The sequence below is a fragment of the Kryptolebias marmoratus genome, linkage group LG6, assembly GCF_001649575.2.
Source record: "Kryptolebias marmoratus isolate JLee-2015 linkage group LG6, ASM164957v2, whole genome shotgun sequence".
Lineage (NCBI taxonomy): Eukaryota > Metazoa > Chordata > Actinopteri > Cyprinodontiformes > Rivulidae > Kryptolebias > Kryptolebias marmoratus.
The window spans coordinates 9,160,333-9,181,935 of NC_051435.1; the positions used below are offsets into that span (position 1 = coordinate 9,160,333).

General features: G+C 38.1%; 1 protein-coding gene across 1 annotated transcript in view; it reads right to left on the reverse strand.

Annotated features, from left to right (window-relative positions):
- Positions 1-21,603, reverse strand: part of abca12 (ATP-binding cassette, sub-family A (ABC1), member 12) — a 61,337-nt gene that overhangs the window by 31,407 nt on the left and 8,327 nt on the right. The window contains exons 13-38 of the mRNA XM_017423850.2: positions 21,197-21,330; positions 20,620-20,747; positions 20,172-20,336; positions 19,712-19,911; positions 19,327-19,460; positions 18,759-18,873; positions 15,760-18,384; positions 15,076-15,188; positions 14,617-14,684; positions 14,156-14,286; positions 13,910-14,040; positions 12,017-12,159; positions 10,478-10,645; positions 10,081-10,298; positions 7,802-8,743; positions 7,514-7,620; positions 5,064-5,170; positions 4,646-4,845; positions 4,273-4,343; positions 3,949-4,079; positions 3,209-3,358; positions 2,434-2,598; positions 2,080-2,272; positions 1,440-1,579; positions 705-824; positions 457-547 (exon numbers count right to left, since the gene is read on the reverse strand). Coding sequence (XP_017279339.1) covers positions 457-547; positions 705-824; positions 1,440-1,579; positions 2,080-2,272; positions 2,434-2,598; positions 3,209-3,358; positions 3,949-4,079; positions 4,273-4,343; positions 4,646-4,845; positions 5,064-5,170; positions 7,514-7,620; positions 7,802-8,743; positions 10,081-10,298; positions 10,478-10,645; positions 12,017-12,159; positions 13,910-14,040; positions 14,156-14,286; positions 14,617-14,684; positions 15,076-15,188; positions 15,760-18,384; positions 18,759-18,873; positions 19,327-19,460; positions 19,712-19,911; positions 20,172-20,336; positions 20,620-20,747; positions 21,197-21,330 — 6,890 coding nt within the window. The remainder of the gene's footprint in view (positions 1-456; positions 548-704; positions 825-1,439; positions 1,580-2,079; positions 2,273-2,433; positions 2,599-3,208; positions 3,359-3,948; positions 4,080-4,272; positions 4,344-4,645; positions 4,846-5,063; positions 5,171-7,513; positions 7,621-7,801; positions 8,744-10,080; positions 10,299-10,477; positions 10,646-12,016; positions 12,160-13,909; positions 14,041-14,155; positions 14,287-14,616; positions 14,685-15,075; positions 15,189-15,759; positions 18,385-18,758; positions 18,874-19,326; positions 19,461-19,711; positions 19,912-20,171; positions 20,337-20,619; positions 20,748-21,196; positions 21,331-21,603) is intronic.

Below are 21,603 nucleotides of genomic sequence, written 5' to 3' on the forward strand. Positions count from 1 at the left end.
ATCATCAAAATTAAACGAAATAAACATTTGAAATATATGAGTTTGTATGTAATGTATGAATATAATATACAAGTTTCACTTTTTAAATGGAATTACTGAAATCAATCTACTTTTTCATGATATTCTAATTTTATGACCAGCACCTGTATGTCATCTGAAAATGATTAAAAACTTTTGTTATGTTTTAACTGTGACAGATATAAGGTCTGACAAAATGTGTTCCTCATTCAAAGATCTGTGTGTCAAAGCTGAACCTTGTGTGAAAAAGAGGAGTCGCATTTGCTCTTACAAAGAAAAGACAGCCACAGAAAAGCATGTGTTATGTGTTTTGTGGTTAAAATCTCAGGAGCAGTCCTATTTTCTGACATCACTGAAATTTTAGAAGTAATAAGTGAGAGTAAATATAAAAGTCTGGTATTTGCTGCTTACAAAGGTGAGACACAAATTTTTACTCACAGAAGCCGTTAAACGTCTCCAATATGCTGTCGACATTTATTTTTGTCTGCATCTCAATGAAGTTCTTCACAAAGCGGTTGTTGAGAGAGTTCTGGCAGAAGGATGGAGAGAGAGGAGAAAACTATGAGCATCATCAAGATTCAGCTGCCGAATCTCGGCGAAGACCACCGCAAAGTTTATCTCTAGATTTTCAGATGACAGCGGGGCATAATCAGATATAAAGAAGAGCAGGTCTGAGTTTTTCATACCTGCAGCATTGGCAAAGTGGTGCTGAGTATTTTGGCTGACTGCATGATGTAATTTGAAGATTCGATCCAGTCCTCTGAATGCTTCTTCAGATCTGCAAACTCCTGCAAAGTGGCGTTGGCCTGGGCAAAGTCAAGACAAGGACACAAAAGTGTGAAAATGGTTTTGTATCAGCAAAAAAAACATCACACACTCTTTATGTGCATGCCTGTTTGAGTCTGCGAAGACTGCACTGAACTGAAAACAAAGTCAGACTTGTTAAAAATAGAACCACAGTCACATGTGGTGCATACAAATATATGCACACCTTGTGCAACGCTGAAGTTCTTTTTTGCTACTTGCCAGTGGTGTGTGTGTGTGTGTACAAAAAAAAGTTGCTATGACCTAGAAAATCAAATAAAAGAATTGAAAGTAAAGAAAAGGAGGGGTATTAAACAATTAGGACAAACTTTTAAAGTGTTAGAAATCACTGAACCCTAAGTAAGATGTTTAGAGCAAAGAAAGACAGAGATGCCGACACAAAGAGTAAGACAAAATCTTTTGTTGCAAACTGCTGGCAGGTGAGTAAATAATTCAAGCACCCCAGTCAGCAAACCAGCACAATATTGTCAGTCAGCAAAACCATTTTTCATTTAGTCTAACAGTAAATCATCAAATGAGTGTGTATCAATAAGGATGTTCATGAAGTAAGGTGTAGAGGAGGCAGTGTGTTTGTTTCTGTTGAATGTGTTTTAAACCTTCTGCATGATGTCCCTGGTGATGGGTGTGTCAGGTGTGTAGAGGATCTGTCCCATCAGCATTGGTTTGAGGAAGGCCCAGGCGATGGCTCCTCCTGTGGTGTTCACCATGTCCAAGTACATGTTCATGCAGAAGGGAGCTGCACAAAAGAAAATAAAAACACACACACAAATGTGTACTATATTCACAAAAAGGAAGGTTGTACAGAGAAAGAGTTGGAGCAGTTTTGGATTTTTTTTTTGTATTGTTACAAAAACAAACCTATTTAAAAAAAAAAAAAAAAAAAAAAAATGGCATAAAACATTTCTGTTTTTGTTAAAAGTTACGTGGATAGAAGATTGTCTAATCTCCAAGGTTTCTACATAAGAACCATTTCTTTCAAAGATTTTGCACAATTATAAAGTGAAAAGTCAATCTCAAGCTTGAGTTGCAGCCAAGGTGAACATTTGATTAACAGAGGGATAAAATCAAATTCCAACTTAGACTAAAAAACAAAAGTCTAGTAAAACTATAAAACCTTCTTTTGTAGGAATTTGAAACAGGGCACATGTGACTTTATATATTTAAGTATAATTGCTTTAAAGAATAAAATATCACATAATAAACTTAATCTCAAGCCTGAAACATGTCTCAACATACAGGCATCTCGTGGAATCTTGAACCTCTCGATCATCTCTTCCTTCTGTTGCTCGTTGGAAAATGAGGGACCTGAATCTGATAAATCAGGCGCCTTGGAGATTCCAAACAGAGCTGTGATGCCGTTACTGCACAAAGCACGAGACAGGGTCACAAATGTAGATCGGGTGGAGGTGCTGGATCCCATCCCTTTGGTCTGGAGGAGAGAAAAAAGATCATAGTCATTGGACACCTTTTTTTTTTTAAATCACAAAAACATTGTTTGTTGAGTGTTGGTTAACTAACCACACAAAACTAGTCCAAACACAATACATTAGAGTTAAAAGTCTATAAAAAGAAAGATTCAAAAACACCCACTTGGTAAAGCGCTCTGTTGGACCGAAGGGTGAGGTTTTGGATGGAGCGCATGTAGTTCTGCAGCTGACTGACAGCAGGGCTGACCGTTTGCATCATGTTTGTTGCGATCTCAGCCGCCTGAACCATGACTCCGACCAGACCCTGAATTTCCTCAGACAACACCGTCTGCAGTAATGAAAGTTGCTCAGTGTGACAAAACCATTTTCTTCATATTCAACAAGCGTAGCTATGTGTCTTCAAGGTGATTAAAAAGTAAAGGTATTCTACACTTGTGAAGGTGAGCTGAGGCAAATTAAAATAAAAATACTTGCAACTATCTTTTATGGTTTAACAGAAAAACAACGAAGATATAACCTTAGAAGCCAGTATGTTTTTGTTGGTCTTTTATTATTATTTTGTTATTTGAAAATTAATATCTTTAAACAAACTCCTCAGCAAGATCTATATTCTCATATTGCTCTGGTTTTTGAGTAATTTGGGAAAAATACAAGTCTGGTTTTTTGTTGTTGTTGTTGTTGTTTTCTTTTTTAGATCAAACAGAAATTATATTAAAAAAAAACAATTCAAGTGCAAAACAAAAAGAGCTTTGTCTGGTGAACAAAGATTCTCTCGTGGAAAGGCCTTTCTTTTCAACTCACACCTTTTCTCAGACAAACTGTGTTCTGTGGCGGCTCATAACTGTTGCAGAGTCGCGTGCAATTACAGGATTCACGTGTGTCGCGCTGCTCTGGAAGATCAGAAGAAGAAAAAGTGGCAAAAAAACAAAAAGCCTTACTCTGTAAACGAGTTTCTCCGTGTTTATATGTTGAGCCATCAGCAGAAGGAACTTGAACAACTCCTCAGCGGACAAGGAGCAGAAAAACTCCTGAGACATTGTGGAGGCTGTGGCGTTGCAGCGTTGCAGGTTTGTCAACCAAGACAGCATCTGCTCCAAAATGCATTATGAAACACATGCAGACAGTACTTAGAGGCTATGATATACACAAAACAGGTGTAAATGGAAAAACAGGTTTTAATTACAAGAATGTTTGGTACTATTAAACTATAGATAATGAGATAATAGTGAAGCCTTGTATGCTTACGTAGTTAATACATTGCAATAAATAGACTAAAACGTTGGCAAATCTGAAAATGTTTCTGCACATTTACAAGATATCTGTGAGTTGTAGGTTTCCCTCAAACCCTTAGTAGTTGTTAAGTTTACTCTAGTCTAAAATGTGAAGTTGACACACTGCATGTTTTGCTAGTCAACCAGCAGTATGCATGCAGATAATAAACCTTTTATTGTTGTCTGTTTTAGGTCTTCTCTAAAGAAATGGTCCAAATTTACAGACAAGATGTTTTTTTGTTTTTTAGGGGGGGCAGTTATGTTAGATTGTGCTTTCTTTTCTGTTGATGGTGCTGTTAAAACAATGTGCAGGAAAAAGTTGCAGACCGTGTAGCAAAGATCTTAAAGAACATTTAAAGGTCAGACACGGAAAGTGTAAACACGAGCACATACAGATCCTGGCTCACCTCAACATTGCTGTTTGGGAAAGGTGTTTCCATCAGGAGGAGAAGAGCAGCAGGATCAATACCCAGGTGTTGTTGAGCAGCCAGAATAAAGGCTGCTTTGTCCCTCAGCATATCCCCGAATGTCACAACTCCTGTGAAAAAAATAAATAGATAAATAATACTGAAAGCTGCTCGGATAGAAAGCAGCAAATTGTCTTCAACTACAGAGTGGATAGTCTAGTTGTTTTTTATTTTTTTATTATTTTATTTTTTGGATTTGCTATGTCTTGGATGACTGAGAATCTACGCTTACCTTTATAGATACATAAAGACAGTTAGACTCACCTGGAGAACTGATGTTCACCGCTGTCATATTGATGGCATCGAAGCCCAAAATGTTAATGAACGCAGTGCTCCTTAAATTACAAACAGGAAATAACACCTCATTAAAAATACAATTAAAGTAATGTGTTTTCAGTGACGGAAAGACAAGTTCACATCCAAGACCTGAAATGAGCATAAATGACAGTAAAATATGTTTTGCTTGTTTTTGTATTTTTTTTTAGATCACCAACTCTTGTGAGTTAAAAGATTTTACTTAACAAATCATATTAAGAAATATAAATAGCAAAGAGCTAGACAGTTGTAAGTGAAACTACCTTTGAATAAATTTGAATTTTCTGAACCATGTGAATTGATTAAAAAGAAAAATGGGTACCAGTTTGTCTGGATGTTGTAGCTCCTGGGATCTCCTACGACAGCCTGCAGGACGATTTCTGGCAATAGGTTTTCATTTGTCTGCAGATTTTCAGCCAAGATCTGCAGGCCGGGCACAAAAGTGTGACAGAGCTCCCCAGGTGCGATGGAAATTGTTTCCAACACCAGGCGCACAGAGTCCATATTCTCCACGGTGCACACCTACAACACACATATCAGATATAAATGCAACAATAAGGCCAGGCTTGGTCAGTGATAATCAAACATATCACACTGACTTGCTAAGATTTTGGCCCATTCTCCAACGTATTTAACCAAATTTTAAAAAGGTGCACTTCTCTCTTTTAAGAATTTTTGAGTCTCTTCATTTTTTCAAACAGAAACCTTAAAAATAAAAGTGCCACACTTATTGGACAAACCTTGTTTCTGAGTTCCTGCAGTTGCTCTGTGAACAGTGTGTTTGTTGAGCTGTTCAGGAGGAGCCCAGCAGCTGTTTGGATGGCTTGCTGTATAAGCATCAGGTTCTCTGTGACAGGTCGAAGAAACAGATAGACAGAGGGGTGAAAAATTAGCTAAGAGAGATGCTATTAGAGCCTAGAATCTTTAAGAGTTAGGTCTGCAAGGTGACAGAATAACATGGTGTCCCACTGGGCTTCATTACGACATGCACCATTACAGGTTATCGGCATCAAGCAGTGAGCAGCAAATGATGTGCATGAAGTGAAGCTCTGTGCGGGACTGATGGGGCCAGGAGGACCAGCTGTACTAGACGCTGTCATGCATTAAAACACATTTGACAAGCCCTAAGAAAGGCACCACCTACGGCAGCAAGATGAGATGACAGAATGTTTAATTAGTCCAAAATTAGACAATGGTAACGTTTAATCTCAGGCTGCTCAACACCTAGAGGCCTTTACAATCACAACAGTTTGCAGTGTGTTCGTTTGAGTGAGAAGGAACGTGAGTGGGGTTGCAGAGAAGTGAGGCTGCTTACAAAGTGAGTCTATGCACTAAAAACATTATCACGCAAGCACAGAGGCAAATTAAAAGGAGGTCATAGATGCCCACTTGTGTGAGTGCAAGGGGAGACGTTTAGCGAGGGCGGACAGGATAAGTGATTGAATTCTACTTTGCTAATGAGATTTAAAAAGGTGCTGAGTGGCTTTCTGCTGGAGATGGGCCATATGGCTTTGGGCTCTTGGGGAGCTCAAGCTAAGCTAGTGTGAAGTCTTATTCCTCATATCTCCAAAATGAATATTTGAAGCACTATAATCATCTTTACAGTTACAACAGCAATAACAAAATGGTTTATGGTCTTCCTTTGGTCTTGCAATAGCTATAAATTACAGGGTGGCATCATTCCAAGCTGCGTGACTGTTTAATGGCAGACTGTACTTATGCAATCATACGGTCACAGAGAGTATCTAAACACAAGCTGCAGCATCAGGATGAACTCTCCAGTGCACCAACATCAAGAGTGGAGAGAGAGTCTCTGTGAAAGAACTTGTTAAATTTAGTACATTTAACAATTAAATCACACAGTCAATAAATCTAAGACGGGTTCAAGGCACCTGTGACAACTCTGTGACTATTTTGAGAGAAAACGTGTCGCACAAATTCTTTGAACATGTTCAAAATTCAAATGACAACACTGTGAGCCTCTGTGACTCAAGCAGGAAAATCGAGACCCCCCTGCCCCCTGCCCATGAATAACACGAGACATTCTGAAGACGTCCTTGCAAGTGCCAATTAGTCACCAACAGCTGCAGTAAGGTGAGATTTTACCTTAATCCTACAGAGATTTATTGGTCCATTTTATATGGCAGGAAAATCCACTAATCCTCAAATGTTAACTTGGAATGAAAAGGTTCCTGGTCTATGCAGTTACCATGGTGTACTTTCTAGTGATTAGAAATATTATGGGAGAATCTGATTACGATTCAAATGAAATTTGATTGGCGCACTTTGAAAAACTTTGGGTTTGTGCTTGACTTTAGTGCAGATGGAGCATTTTATTTGCAAACCAAAGGCGATATAAGTGCAGCAGACAGCAATAAGGCTGAAATGTTGTGCTAAAAAAAAGGTAAAAAACAGTTCATTGGAGGTAATCATTTTGTCTGCACAACATGTGGTAGAGAATTCAGAGCAAAAGAACAAATGATGGATCTTATAAGTCATTTGTGTGACTGTGAGTTGCTTTTTTGAAGCAAATCCAGAGTAAGTTAACCTTTAGCCTGATGTATGTGGTCTCTGCAACAAGGTGCTTTGTCTAACTTGTTACTAGCTTGTCAAATTTGTTAACTTAGACTACTGATATCACTTCTGCTTGTAAAAACACTTGAGACTGGCTTGATACTCAGTGCATCATGTGTCAGCACTACACACTGTAATTAGATCGGAAATATTTGTTCATTTGTTAAAAGGCACTTGTCAAACTCCTTGTTAAAGTTTTACATCAGAAAAACTAATATTAAAAAATGACAATCACTCTTTAAAAAGAGATCTAATGGGTTTTTTACGTAAATTTAGCAAGTCAAGACATTGTTTGTTTTTACAATGCAGAAGATAAACTGTGCAGTGAGGGACTGGATATTAGATAAATGTTATTATTACTACAACTACCACCATCACTACTACTGAGTATCATTAACAATATTATCATACAATAATGTATGTGTAGGCTAGTGATAAATTATTTACTCAAAAGGCAATATTAAAATGTATGTCATGTTATTGGAGAGAAAGGCCTGGACAACAAATTATTGTGCTTTTCTATGGACTTCAGGCTCAATGCATCTTTTATAAGAACCAAAAACATATAATACATTGAAGGAAATAGGAGAAACACAAAAAGCACTATTCAAATTACCTTGAGATTCATCGGCCACCGCTCTGGCAATATTTTTAATCTCAGAGGAGAAAGGAATGCCATTAGGGAGCATGTTAGCAGCATTTATCAGAAGGTCCATTGGTGGTCTGAGGAGAATGGAACAAGAAATGTTTATGAAAGGCCAACATGTACAGCATGCAAGCTAGAAAAAAAATGTTTTTCTCAATGTTTGGGATCATTTAAAAACTCAAGAAAGATGCAGAGCACACAGGCATTTTACTTTTCTCTTTTGATCTGAAAAGCTACATGTGGGTAAGCAACACTTACTTCTCTAACAGCTGAGGGTGGGTGAAGAAAGAGGCCGCCCCAAGGGCAGCATCAATGGTATCCTCCAGTGAAGCATTTAAGCTCCACTGCATGTCACTTGTAGCCCCTTTTGCCACAATATTCAGATTAGGATTGCCAAAGAAAATGTGGGCGGTCTCCATTACTTCTGCTGACGTTGGAGGGACCATAGCGGCTCCATATATGGTTGAGTAATCAATGGAGAACATATTTATGATGTCATCTAAAGGTTGTCTTGTCATTGTCATCATTGAGACATCACGTCTTCGCCTGACTCTTGTCGTTTGGTGAGCGCTCGCCATTTCAGATTGAAACAGGACTTCTTGATTCAGAAGACGCGGAAGAGCAGTGGCGCTCACAGGCAGAACAAACAATGTGATAATGTTTGTAGCAAAGTCTTCATACAGGGCCAGATCCACTGGCTCAGGCACACACACTCTAACTGTGACATATAAAATAGGCCTGATGATGCTATAGATTCTTATAGGAGTCTCAAACAGCAGACCCGATGCAGATGTTTCGGTTGAGGTCAGCCACACAAACATCTCAAAGATGTTTTCTGCCATCAAGTTTATGCCGTTGGAGGCAAGAAATTGTTCCATGACTTCGTAAATGAAGGGCGCATCTCCAAAAGCCTTTGTCTCGGTCACCAGCATGATAGTTTCCCTCATTAAGTCAGTGAGAAGAGTCTCATTGAGTGCGAAATCATTTCCCCACATCGTGGAGATGTCGACTGAGGTGATGTTTGCAGAAGTAAGGAAGATCAGAGCTGCTTCTTCAAAGACCTTCTGGGATGAGTTGTTTTCAATGAGGTGGTAGTTGTCCAGGACGTGCTTCAGTACATTTATTAAAGCGTCAGTGTAGGGTTGCAGGTAAGGAGCCTCTCTAACCAATTCATCTGAGAACTGTTTAATGGAAGACAAACTGTGGAAAAGAGAAATTCAGTAAACGTCAAAAGGATCTCTTCTGATTAAGTATCATGTAAAAACATCTGTATGAATTCATTTTCAGATGGCATAAAGCACATTCAAGGAATATGAATGATTCAACAATGATTTTTAACTATTTTTATGCATTTTAACACGCTGTTGATATAGTTCTTCAGTGCAATGATCCAATAAACCACTGATTTTTCACAATTGGAAATAAAGAATATTTCCTGACTCTCCATGCTGAAACAGACTATTCCATCCTTAGTAATAAACTAAAGCCTTTCCACTGAAATCACTAATCTATAACTCATATAGTTAGACTCGTCTGATTCCAGGGATATGCAGAACATGATCCTTAACACTGTGCCTGGCTCATTACTGCAGCTGGCAAAAAATGGGAAATCAATTTTAAAAGGATGTCTCAGTTAGCTGAATCATAGTTGGGATACTTTCTGACCTGCACTGCATTAATCAATCTGAATGCAAATGTGATCACTTCAGTTCCTCGTGTCATTACGTATGAATCAAATGGGTTTGACTGGTGCATTGTGGATAATGTGATAACAGTAAATTGAGTGGTAAGGTCATAGTGAGTTCATGTATGCTGGAGGAGAAGCTTTGTCTTTAGGTGTGTAGAAATTTAATGAATTCTGAAGAGAAGTTGATCTCTACAAGTGATTACTTTTGGGAGTCAACCCAATTCAAGATGGATGTCAAGGCTAATACATTTTAGCCGTCACAAAAATCTATAACTCAGTCAGTTTTACATATATTGAGCTAAAATTAGGTGTGTTTGTATCTGAGACTCACTTGCAACACATACTTAGAGCATGACATATAAATATCATGAGATTGTACATGAAGTTTTTTTCTAGGTGACCAAAATGGCTACAACTCCATCTTTTGTCAACATAAGATGATCTTAGTCTAAAATGCTGGAATAAAAGGAGATGCATTCCTTCAAGTAATTCTAGGCTTTTATTTTCAAATCTGTTTTTATTTGTAGCCCAATTTAGCATGACTGCTTGATCTTGGTCTTTCTGATCTCGTAATGTTTTTGCTATTGAGGTGACTGTTGAAAAGAATAGACTTTGATGAGTTTTTCCATTGTGCATTTTTTAGCAACTGAAGGTTTTTCCTTACTATGTGCCGTTTCTAAGAGAACTGTTTGTCCTTCATGTAGATTTGAAAAATTAAATAAATTCATTTCATATATTTTCTAGTCAAAACATCTAATGCCAGATATGCCACAAACCTATTCTTCAGTAAATTAAATTGTAAAAGTAATAACCATTGCATTAGCACTGATGTAGTTCAATCGTAGCTGACCTGTTTTGCAGCTGCATGTCCTGGAGCTGCTTGTACCAGTAAGACTGGGCCTCAGGGCTCAAAGGCTGGCCTGTCAGCACAAGGAGCTGATTGGAGAACGTCGTGATGGACTGCTGTATCACCAGTGTGTGGTTAATGTTGACTTCATAGAGGAGCTGTATTGTTTTGACAATCCTGCCAGCTGCTGCACTCACACTTATTGCTTCCGTGGCCATGTGCTGTGCAAAGGACATACAGGAGAGATGAACTGTTAACCAAAGGCAGCGTTTTTTATGTGTCAACACTGCCACCAAGTGGTGAAACTTCCTTCTTGGAACCCATTTTGCAGTGACAAAAATCACAATTGTAGATGTGTTGGTTTACGTCTTCCTATTTGATTTGCAGTGATCCTACTCACACTCGTGTTCAGGTTGGAGTAGTCAGTCTGAGCTGCAGCAAAAGCTTCCAATACAGGCTGCAGGCTGAGGTGGCACCACACAGCCAATGTGGTAGTGTTTAAACCTGCTGCCTGTCTAAATGGCTCCCATGCTTTGAGCACTTCACTGCAGTCCAATGTGCCATTTGTCTAGAAAAAATTTATAAAAAAAAGCCATTATCAAGTTTCATACAGTATAAACCTGTTCACCTACTTGTAATACCAACAATAATTGAGGCACAAAAGGCGGATGGACAAAGGATGCATCTTAACTCAAGACTATTACAGACTATTAGATAACAGAGCATACTGATTTTCTCACACAGGTATCATTTCTACACATGATGTTACTGCTACACACCCACCTATCCGCTGTGCAAAAACACTTCTTTATCATGCGGTTTCTGCCAAATCGGGAATCTGAGGGTGCTGATAAGGTCTTCAAAGCATCCTCAAGTATATATTTTTTTTCTGCACAAGTCAGTGGTTTTATGGTAGTGATAACAGCTAGTCTGGCTCTTTAAAAAAAAGTCTGATCAGATAAATAAGGTATCTGTCTGTGGGAAAACAATAAGTATTATTAGCAACTTAGTAAATTAAACAACAAAATAAGGCTAATAAAACCAAGTTACTGTTTAATGTTCTGGAACATAAACTAAGACCTGAAAAGGTCAAAATCACCTATAAGTGTCCGTACGCCAGATGAGCCAGAACAGGTGAACTTGGCAACAGGTTTCCGGAATCTGTTTTGTTTGAGTTCATTAGATGAGACTCAGGGGGGCAGGAAGGTCTTTAAACAGAAACAAGTTGTCTCTTTTCTTTTGTTTTGAATACTTTATGCTGTGCAGACTTAACTAGCTGCTTTGTATTTCGTGATTGAAATTAAATCTGACTTTTAATTCTTGTAACAAAAACTGCAGATCTTTTTTTTTTGTGTAAAACAAATTCATGGTTAATTCCTTTTTTCTTTAAAAAAAGGAACATTTTTTAGTTTAGATGACAGATAAGTGAGAGCAAAAGAATATTTTAACACATCATGTAGTACATTTTGGTCATGAAATGATGCATGAATAACTTTTAAAGATGTGTGAAGTCAACACCTCGTGATAATCCCGATAATGTACAACAAAGAGTTATCCCATGAAGTCATACCCACATGTGATTTGTCTGCTGGTATGACAACAGTCTGTCTCGACACTTGTTGAAAAGGTAAATAAATGTGCAAATGCCGCTGCAGGCAGACGGAACAGACAGATACGGATACAAAGAACAAAACAGCTCTCCTCCACCTATCAGGCATTTGAAAACAACTGAAAAATGAGGTGTTATAAAAGCTGTGATGAGCGAGACGAGAGGCAATGATTGTTAAATGCAATAATGTGTGACGATGAATGCACTGACGCAGCAGGTTTGTTCCCCACCTCAAACCTTTTTTAACAAACATGAACACAAATGCACAAAAACATGATAAGAGTGCTACCAAATGATAATCAAATTCCACAGGCGAGGCGCACGGCGAACCTGGTGAGCTGCTTGAAGTGTACTTCCAATGGCGAGCTGCACTGCCCCTGTGAGCTCCGACAGGTTGAGATGACTGGTGTTCACAGAGGTTACAGTCTCCCTCATCAGGGCCAAAATGGGCATCTGAAGGCTCAGTATGAATACTGTAAAGAAGACGACACAGGGGAATCCCATTGTGAATTACTTGTATGAGTTAAAGGGAGTATGTACGCTATAATGTAAGACAATACGCTTAAATGCTATTCAGACTATTTCCTGTTTCCTTTCCATGCTTATTATATTACTCTACAAACAAAAACAATACCTCACTATAATAAAGAAAAATATTTTGTGTGTTAATTTTATCTATCAGAAATGAAGCGGAGATGATATATTAGATGTCACGGAAAAACACATCTGACAATGTGTTTTTATCACATGCTGTTAAGCAGCTAAAGCAAAGTTCAGACTGTCCTTCTACTGATGCAACTGTCTGCATGTTTTCTGCCTTAAACCGGTCTTCTGACAATGGCTGATAAAAACATTTTGTTGTCAACTGTACTGATAAGCACTGAGCTAGTTTTCTCAAAGTGAATAGATGTTTCTCTTTCTCTCTCTCTCTGTTCTTTTCTGAACTTTCCCATCACCAGTCTGGTGGTGAGAACGTCTCTCTCATCAGGAAATGCATCAGACACCAAGTTCTGCTCTCACAGCTGAGCTCATGGTTTCTTGGTTTAAAATACATTTTAGATAACCATATCTTTTTTTCCTCTCTTTTTTTTTGAATTGACAAACTATAACATTTAAGATCATGGCGTAACGGTCCTAGCTATAAACACAGTAAGGAAATCAAGATATTTATTAGTCTAAATATAAAGAAATTTATGTAGAAAAACAGTCTTAGTAGAAGATGACCGGTGGAAAAAGGGTAAAGTTACATTCATGTTGCAGGTTAAAAAACAAACTATGATTGTAAGTGAGGTTAAAAACAAAACAAACTCACACAAAACCAAACAAAAGAAGCTAATTTAGGTTAAAATGTGATGAAATCTAATTAAAACTACTTCAAATCCGGCTGCATGATGTTTGCTGTATTGCACTGTAAATCTCATGGTGGTTCAAGAAATAGTTCATAAAACTGACTGTTGTAGATAAGGAGATTCTTTTTTTCAGGACTTACATTTTAGAAAGAACACAATTTTGTGCACAGGATCTGATATTATGCAGTTCAATTTAAAGTGCTCCAAATGATATAGCTTTAAATGTAATAGGTTTCGAACTCTAACTTGGATTGTCAAAAAATCTGACTGCTCAGCCGAACTGTAATCGAAGATGAAGCAGTTTTCTGAGGAATGCAAACCAAAAATTCACAGATGACCCTGAATGAGATCCAGAATTTCTTTGAGAAATTATCCTCCTCTAGATCCATTTAAGACGTGTTAATTTAGACATTCATTTTAAAAGCATATTTTAACTGAATATAAGTTTAAATGTAAATGTATTTAAGCTTCTTGTTTTCACTATTTAACAAATAACACAGACCACAAAAAACACATTGTGGAACAATTTCTGCATTTATCTTGCCTTGGCAGAAACATTGTTAGTTATATAATTGTTGAGTTTTTTTGTTGTTGTCTGTCCTCCAGCAAAATCTTGCAAAAACTACAAACGTTAATTTAATGAAAATTGCCGGAATAGACGAAGTAACTAAAAGAAAAGGCCTATTTAATTTTTGTGAATAATGCACAAGAGGGCCTTGGGGCAGGACTGTGCTCTGTTCTTTCAGATGATGACATGCACTCCTGCGTGTCTTAATCCTTTTAGCTATGAAAATCTGATTCTTCTGGTTTATTGAACACAGCTTCTGCTTTAAGACAACATTTCCTTCTTGCTGTTGTTCGGTTGTGTTCTCACCATTTTGTGCTTGCATGTTCTTCACTATGTTTTCTGTGACTTTTTCAAACTGAGGCAAAACAGATGAGGTGTGGTTCCATTCTTCTTCTCCTTCAAACATTGACAGTAGGACTACCAGGATCTGTTCAAAGCTGTAACAAAACACATTGCATTTGCTTTATGCCACTCAGAAATAAACAGTAGGATTTATTTATTTAATCATTACTCGTTTGATTTGTTTACATTATGCTTGATAATTGAACTTACTGGTCCCATGTCTCTTGGTCTGCACTCCCGGTAAAAACCTGCTCCATAATCGGTGCAAGATAAGTAAAACCAGCAGCCGAGTCGGTGCCACCCATAAAACCTTGGATAGACTTGATCAAAAACCTGCCCAGCTGTTGTTACAAAAAAAAGTACACAATTAGGTGGAGGTGAATGATCACCTTTGTAGAATTTAAAGCACAATCCCAACTGCAGTGACTGATTTATTTTCAATTTGATTATAAATATAACTTTAAATGAATGATTTTATGGTAACAACTGATAATGCATCTGAATGTCCCAAGTTTGAGTCTAAATATTTCTTTAATAATGTAAAGTTTTAACGGCACACTGCATTTACTTTTCATACTATCTGTTTTTCATACTTGAATTTCTACAAAACAAATAATAAGAAAACATATATATAAAACATACTCGTGTTTTTAATTGTGTATAAAGTTTACCTGGCCAACAATTTCTGAGATCAGTTCTACTGATGTCTGCCCAAAACCTTCATGGAGTGTCGTGTTTTCTGTAATCATGAAATGTGTTTAGAACAACAGGAATTTGAACACCAATAACAAACATGCAAACACAATCGTTCAACTAATGTTACAAACAAAATCTACATCTGCTTCATCAGATTTCATCAGAATTCAACATGTTGTCCACCTACAGCAGGGGGTCTCCAGTCTTAGTCCTAAAGGGCCACCATCCTGCATGTTTTACTTGTTTCTCTGCTCCAACACACCTGATTCAGTGGTTAAATTACCTCTTCATGTTCTGCAGAAGCCTGTTAATCACCAATTGATTCAAATCAGGTGTGTTGGAGCAGAGAAACAAGTAAAACATGCAGGATGGTGGCCCTCGAGGACCAAGACTGGACACCCCTGACCTACAGTAACAGTGAGGATTTGACTTACCTTGGCCAAACTGCATGATGAATTCACTCAGGTTAATGAAGGCAGTGATGAAGGAATCTGCTGTATTGTTTTGAGGCAGGAGGCTCTGGATTGTCTTCAGCTCATTCAAAATTCTTTAAAAACAATGCAGATCAGTGTTTCAAAACTCAGTGTCAAGAGATTATCATGCTTTATCAGCATTGCAGAGAAAGCAACTGCACATTTTTGGTCCCTCATTTTAGTTTAAATTATACAGAACAAAAAATACCAATGTGCCTTTTGGAACCCATGAGAAAAAAAATCCAATTTTCTATAAATATGGATAAATGAGTATTAAAATAAACAGATTTTGTTTTCTTTGTGCAGTGGAGGAAAATAACAAAAAATCCCCCACATGCAATTCTGTAAGAAATACAAAATGCCACAGACTATTATATACTATAGCCTGGGAAGGCTGTTTTTTAGACAAAAAGTAGAAGGTAAATAGATCAATAAGAGAGAATCCTATTTGTGAAAGCCAAACAACAAAATTATATGGTAAAATGGTGCTTTGTGGGGCTAAAAGGTTGTAAAATCAGGTGTTTTTCTCCTTTATGTATAAATGTAAAAAAGTTATAATGCTTTTCAAAACTTTTTCAACTACAAAACTACTATTGTAACAATTATTTTAAGTGAAAGATTAGCAAAAAGAGCCCCATTACTCACATGTGATTCCACTGGTCTGGTCCACTGCTTTCAGTGCTCTCAAAGTACGCAGTGATTATTTTGGCCACAGAAAGAAGATATTCAGCGACCCATGGTGGTGTTGTTTGTTCAATAAGCCTCTCAACACTCTCCAGGATGAGTAAGACGTTATCTGATTGGGTAAAACTCATGTTTTGGCTGAAAAGGAGAGTCAGTGAGTTTTGTACAGTTTCTAGATAGTCCTGTTTTGTATCAGGTGGCAGGTCATCCCAGTATGGGTTGGGGATCTGCAGTGCACTGTGGACTGCTCCCATGAGGGCAGCTACAAAGTGCTCACTCTGTAGGCCACCAGGTTGCTCTGCCACCATTATGGCTTTACTGAGAGACTGGGTGATACTGGTTATCATGAAGAGGTAGGTTTGTTGCTCATCAGTGAGAAAAGTAGCCGTCATATTCATCAAGTTGTGGAGGTCTGTCACTGTGCTGAACAAAGTCGTGGAGGAGTTTCCCCATTGGAACATATTTGTTAGGAGCATAGAGACATTAGGCTGTTCTATCCACTTTTCTATAAGTTGGAGGTAGACCTTGATTTGAGCTTTGGTGGAATACAGAGAGCTTGTGTTGAACTGCTGGTTATAACTTTGATTGTTGCTCTGAAGCTCTATGATTGTACCGAGGTAGTCCAACAGATGCTGAAAGATCTCAATCGATGTCTTTCCGATTGTTTTGATGTCTGCGCCTTCTACTGGGTACTGGAGTGTGTTAATCAGGAACTCGATCTTGTTACTGACAAACCCAGAGAATTCTGTCTGAGCCACCTGATAAGCCACTTGCATTTGAGTGAGGTAGAAAATGGGCTGAAGGAGCTCTGAGACTGAACTGGCGCTGGTGATATTTTCCAGCCTTTCCAAGTACCACTCGACAAGCTCCAGATACACTTTCTGGGCATATACTGGATCATTAATCGAGGTGGTATTCAATGAGTTAAATGGTTCCATGCTGGTGACCAGACATATCAGTTGCTCAACCACTGTGATCTCATTCATGATCTCTGAAGTGTTCAGGTGGTTCAGCTGGAGGCTCATCTTGATATTGGCCGTGATGGTTTTCAAAGTTTGTGCAACAACCATATTAGGATTGGAACTGATGTTTGTCTGGATGGCATCGCTGATAGTTTTATTGACAATTATTGGGATCAAGGACAGGGCTGCTGTGTCATTATGGAGAGCAGGAAGTTGGGTCAGAAAGCCGCTGATCTTATTTATCAGTCCCATGACACAGTCACTTGTTTCCACCACAGTATTCTGAGGTTTAAAACACTCCTTTGCATCAATAATCTCCATCACTTTTTCTATCTGCTCATTCATACTGGCAGCTCCAACTACAGCAATAAGTTTATCCAGCTCGTAAATGGTTAGAGTTGTCTGCATCAAAGCACTCTCAACACTGGACTTTGTAATATCTGTTGTATTCATCACTAATCTGAGGAATTTAAGAGCCTGTTTGATTGTTTCTACAGAGGCAGTATCATTTTCTGACAAGAAGAGTGAGAAGAAGGTGGATGTAAGTACTTCATATTCCTGACTCCAGGCAGCAGGATTAGTTGCAGATATTTGAATAGTGGCATCGCCGCCTGCAAGCATCATTTCCACAATTTGATAAAGAATTGTGGGTATTTCTGAAATTCCACGCAGACAGTTTTGTCCTGTTTCTTCTGTACAATTGACCACCTGATACTGCAGAACTTGGAAATCCTGAAGAAAGTGAGCAGCATCTTCTTGGACACCAGGTGTTAGGAGTGCTACGAACTTCTGAATGACAATGTCCTGGGCGGCATCTGGTCCAGCCTGAGTGAGGTTCTGAAGGTTCTCAGGGGCAAAGAGGCTGAGAATTTCCATCAAAACAATGCTGAGATCAGTGACTTGGGTTGTATTCGGCTGTCCATTTGGTAACGGGAGATTTTCAATTATTTGCAGTCTAAAAGCAGAAATTATAAATTCTTGAAGCTGGCGCAAGTACCCAAGAATGATGCTAGTTGGGTCATGATTTGGAGAATCTGTCAGTGTCTTCAGAAGCTCAGTGGCACTGAGGATGGCTTCTACAATGCCAGCTGAGGTCTGGTTGGTGAAAGGCTGAGTGGCTTCTGTCAGATTGGCCACATATTCATGGCTGAAGTAGCTGGAATAGGTCAGCAGGCTGTATGCCATGATGTTAGAGAGAGGAACTGTCAGGTTACCCTCCAATGAGAAAAACTCCAACATCAGCCACTCCAGTTCAGGAAGTGATGGGTCTGTTTCATTAAAAGTAAAGATGTGCTGGTTGAGCCTGCCCAATTTTGAAGCTATATCAAGCAATGTGGAGATGTTAAAGGGACCGTCACTGAAGAGCAGAGGGAGGAGTGGTTTTAGACCTGTGGACTCTAACAGGTTAGTGATGAGTGGAGTCATGAGAGCAGGGTCTGTGAGGTTTTGGTTAGGCAGAACACTGATTGTCTGAACAAAGTCATCCAAGTTATGCAGCAGATTAATGAGGTAGGCAGAGAGGGGATCTCCTCCTTGAATTTCTTGTTGTAAATTTGAGGCTGTCAGATTTTTGTAGACCTCCCCATACATGTGCTGCAACAGTATCACAGTTCCTTTCAGACAGCTGGGGAGTAAAGACAGGAGAGGGACAGAACATGTCAATTTCATAAATTACGTATGTGTGGCAGTAACAACGATAACAAATAGTTGAGAATATCCATGTATCTGTCTCAAACAGCAAAGACCATGGGCCAGTACTGTGTGCTTTTTGTTTCTTCATTTTTTCCACATCTCTACTCCTAATTCTAAGTCACACTTACTGTTGCCAATCACAACATACTGTATAAAGAGATAACAATGACAAAAAATTAAACTGTAAGATATTCTAATAGATAACAGTTTTTGACAAGCCCCTATAAAATTAACAGCTAAAAGTAAAAGAAAAAAAACCCACTTATTTTTACAGGAAATGAAAACAAAACATTCTTTGTGGCTTACTTTAACAAAACATCTGGGTTTGGTGACGTCAGGGTTTCGGTGACAGCTGCAGCAAACTGTGGCCACTCTAAGCCAGTGTCACAATAAGGAGCAAAGGTGTTGATGTCAACATAACCTAAAGGCAAAAAAAGCAGAAACATTTATTCATAACAAACCTTTACCGGTATAGCCTCTCCATGCTGGTAGGGAGCAACTTACTTTGGTAAAAATAATTAGAGCTGCACAGTATTATACAAACATACAATTGCAATTTTGTTGTGCAATATTGCAAATGTGATATCAGTTGCATTAAATCTACATGTTCTCTCAGCTGTGGGCAATTCGGAGAGCACTAGTCCATCTGAGTGACTAATAAATATTTTTGGCATGGCCTTTATGACTGTAATTTATTGAAATTGTTTGCAATATTCATATTGCACATTTTTAATAATTTGTGTATGTATTGTGCAGCTCTTAAAATAATTTTACTTTTTTTGTATTTTTAGCCTTTTTACATTGCTTTTTGAAAAGAGTAGAAAATAAGAAATGATTAAAAACACACACACACACAGAAAAATAAAAATCTCACAGTTTGGGGGTTGTGTTGTAACATCAGGCCTGTAGTTTAAAACCCAGTAAATGATGTGGAAGTAGTCCTTTATCGTGGCCCAGTGCTCACTCTCCTCAAGCTCTTCTCCAAACTCTTCAATAAACTTGACGAGGCTGCGGAGAAAAGAAAAGACACCTCATTTAAAAAAAATTATTTGCACATTTTATTTCTAATAAACCATGCTGGAATTATCAATCCTCATATTCAGCTTTATTTAACTTGTAACTTTCAAGAGCTGTTGCTTTTAAAGCTGCATTGAGTGAATATTTTAAAACTAATTCTTCAGCCTGTGTTTATTTTTAGCACACTGTAGTACTAAGTACATAATTATGTGAGTACAATGTTATCAACATGGTGCCAAAACCTTTGCTGAAGAGTTCCAGGAAGATGATCAAAACTTGTCTCGGGCATCCAGTTCATCCAGTTCACTTCATTCAGTTCTGTGTTCAAAAACTGCACAAACTCCAGGCTGGTGTTGTAAAGCTTGTGCCACTCAGAGAGAAGCATGGGAAGTGTCACATTGAGCTCTTCTTGGCCTGTGATGATGTCTTGCACTTCTTGAATCTGTAAAAAAAAACATAAAAATTGAGGAGGATTAAGAAAAACATCTAAGTTATGTTTTTAATGCTGGCCTAAAGTCAAATCAAATAAAATGATGTTTGTGTAACAACAGGATTATCCGACAAAACTAAAACAATACAAAAATAAAAACACAATGGCAAAAACAGACAAGAGCAATGATTCATTCTTTCCTAATGTGTGGCATTCAGTATTCACTCATTGTTTTGTTTTGTTTTTAAAAACTGAATTAAAACATGTTTTACCTGTAGAACCACGGGCATCCAGTCCACCAACAAAGATTGGATCAGAGCGGTGCTGTTTTGGCAGATCACTGATCTCCACACTTCTATCTTTATGCTCTTGGTGGACAGGAGCCACTCAATGGGTTCAAGAAGTTCCTCACATGAATGATACTCAGATTCCAGCATCTAGTAAAACAGATGAAAAAAACTTTACCTGGTGATCTTTCGTTTCTCTGTCACATTAAATAAATGCTGCAAAGTAGATGATAAACACATTTTTGTTGTGCTGTTTTGGTAACATGTTATTTTTGTGTAGCAATACTTCTCCCTTGTTCTGGAAAAGTTCTTCATAAGGTACTTATTTGTAACTCTGACTGGAAGTAAATGAAACTACAGCCTATATAATAATACACTAAATTTGGTGTAAGATATTAGGAGTCAGTGGTGAATTGAAGAACTTGTAGCATACCTCCTCAAAAATTTCTGTCACACTTTCCAGAACGTGGCTGATCCAAGCACTCGCCTCAGACTGGTTGGACAGGGTATGAAACGTCTGTTGGAGATTCTCTACATCTTCCAGGACGTTATCCACGACTTCTGTAAGTGTAGATGACAAATACACAACATTCAAACAAAGGCAGGTCACTTGGGTACATGCTCAGTGGGAAAACTTTGTCTTATATGAAAAGGCTTTTTTGTCAGTACCCTTGTAGATCCACATATTCTGTCCATCATTCCCCAGAGAAAGGGCGTAAACTCATTTCAATCACCTTTTGGTTACGCAGTATAGAATGTCAAGATTGCAATAGAGAGTATCAAAAATAATATGTCAGGGGAAAAAAGCAAAACAAAACTAAGTGACAACTACTCTCACTGAAAACAAAATGTTCAGAAAAGTTGTTTTTTTATGTTAGTCTAACTAACATTGGCTACAAAGCCCCATAAACCTTTTTTTTCAAATCTGAAAATAAAAGCAAAAGATAAAGTTGTGTTATTATCCCCACAGCAGAGCCCTCAGTATGAGCAGGAGCTGATTGTAAGCTTACCTTCCACAGTGGATACTGTCACCGTTGCTGCCTTCATGGACTGGAACACAGTACCGAGCGCTCTCTTCACAACCATATCGAACTCTGGCTCGATGGTTGCGATCTCGATAAGCACTTGACCGATACCCAAAAACCTGCCAAAAATAAACCCAGACTTACTTATCGCAACAGAAGAATTACTAATATATATATACAAGTCTGAAAAAAATAGGCCTGGTTTACATAATAAGTAGATTTTTTCAAGTTTAAGTTTAAAGAAAAAGTAAAGTCTTCAGTCTATTTTTTTTATTTAAAAAATAAATAAATAAATTAGGAAACACAAAAGGCCTAGCCTGTTCTCCCTAAACGTTAGCTGTCAAATAGCAAAGGCTGGAAAAAAAAAGTAAAAATAGAGAAAAATGTAAAAT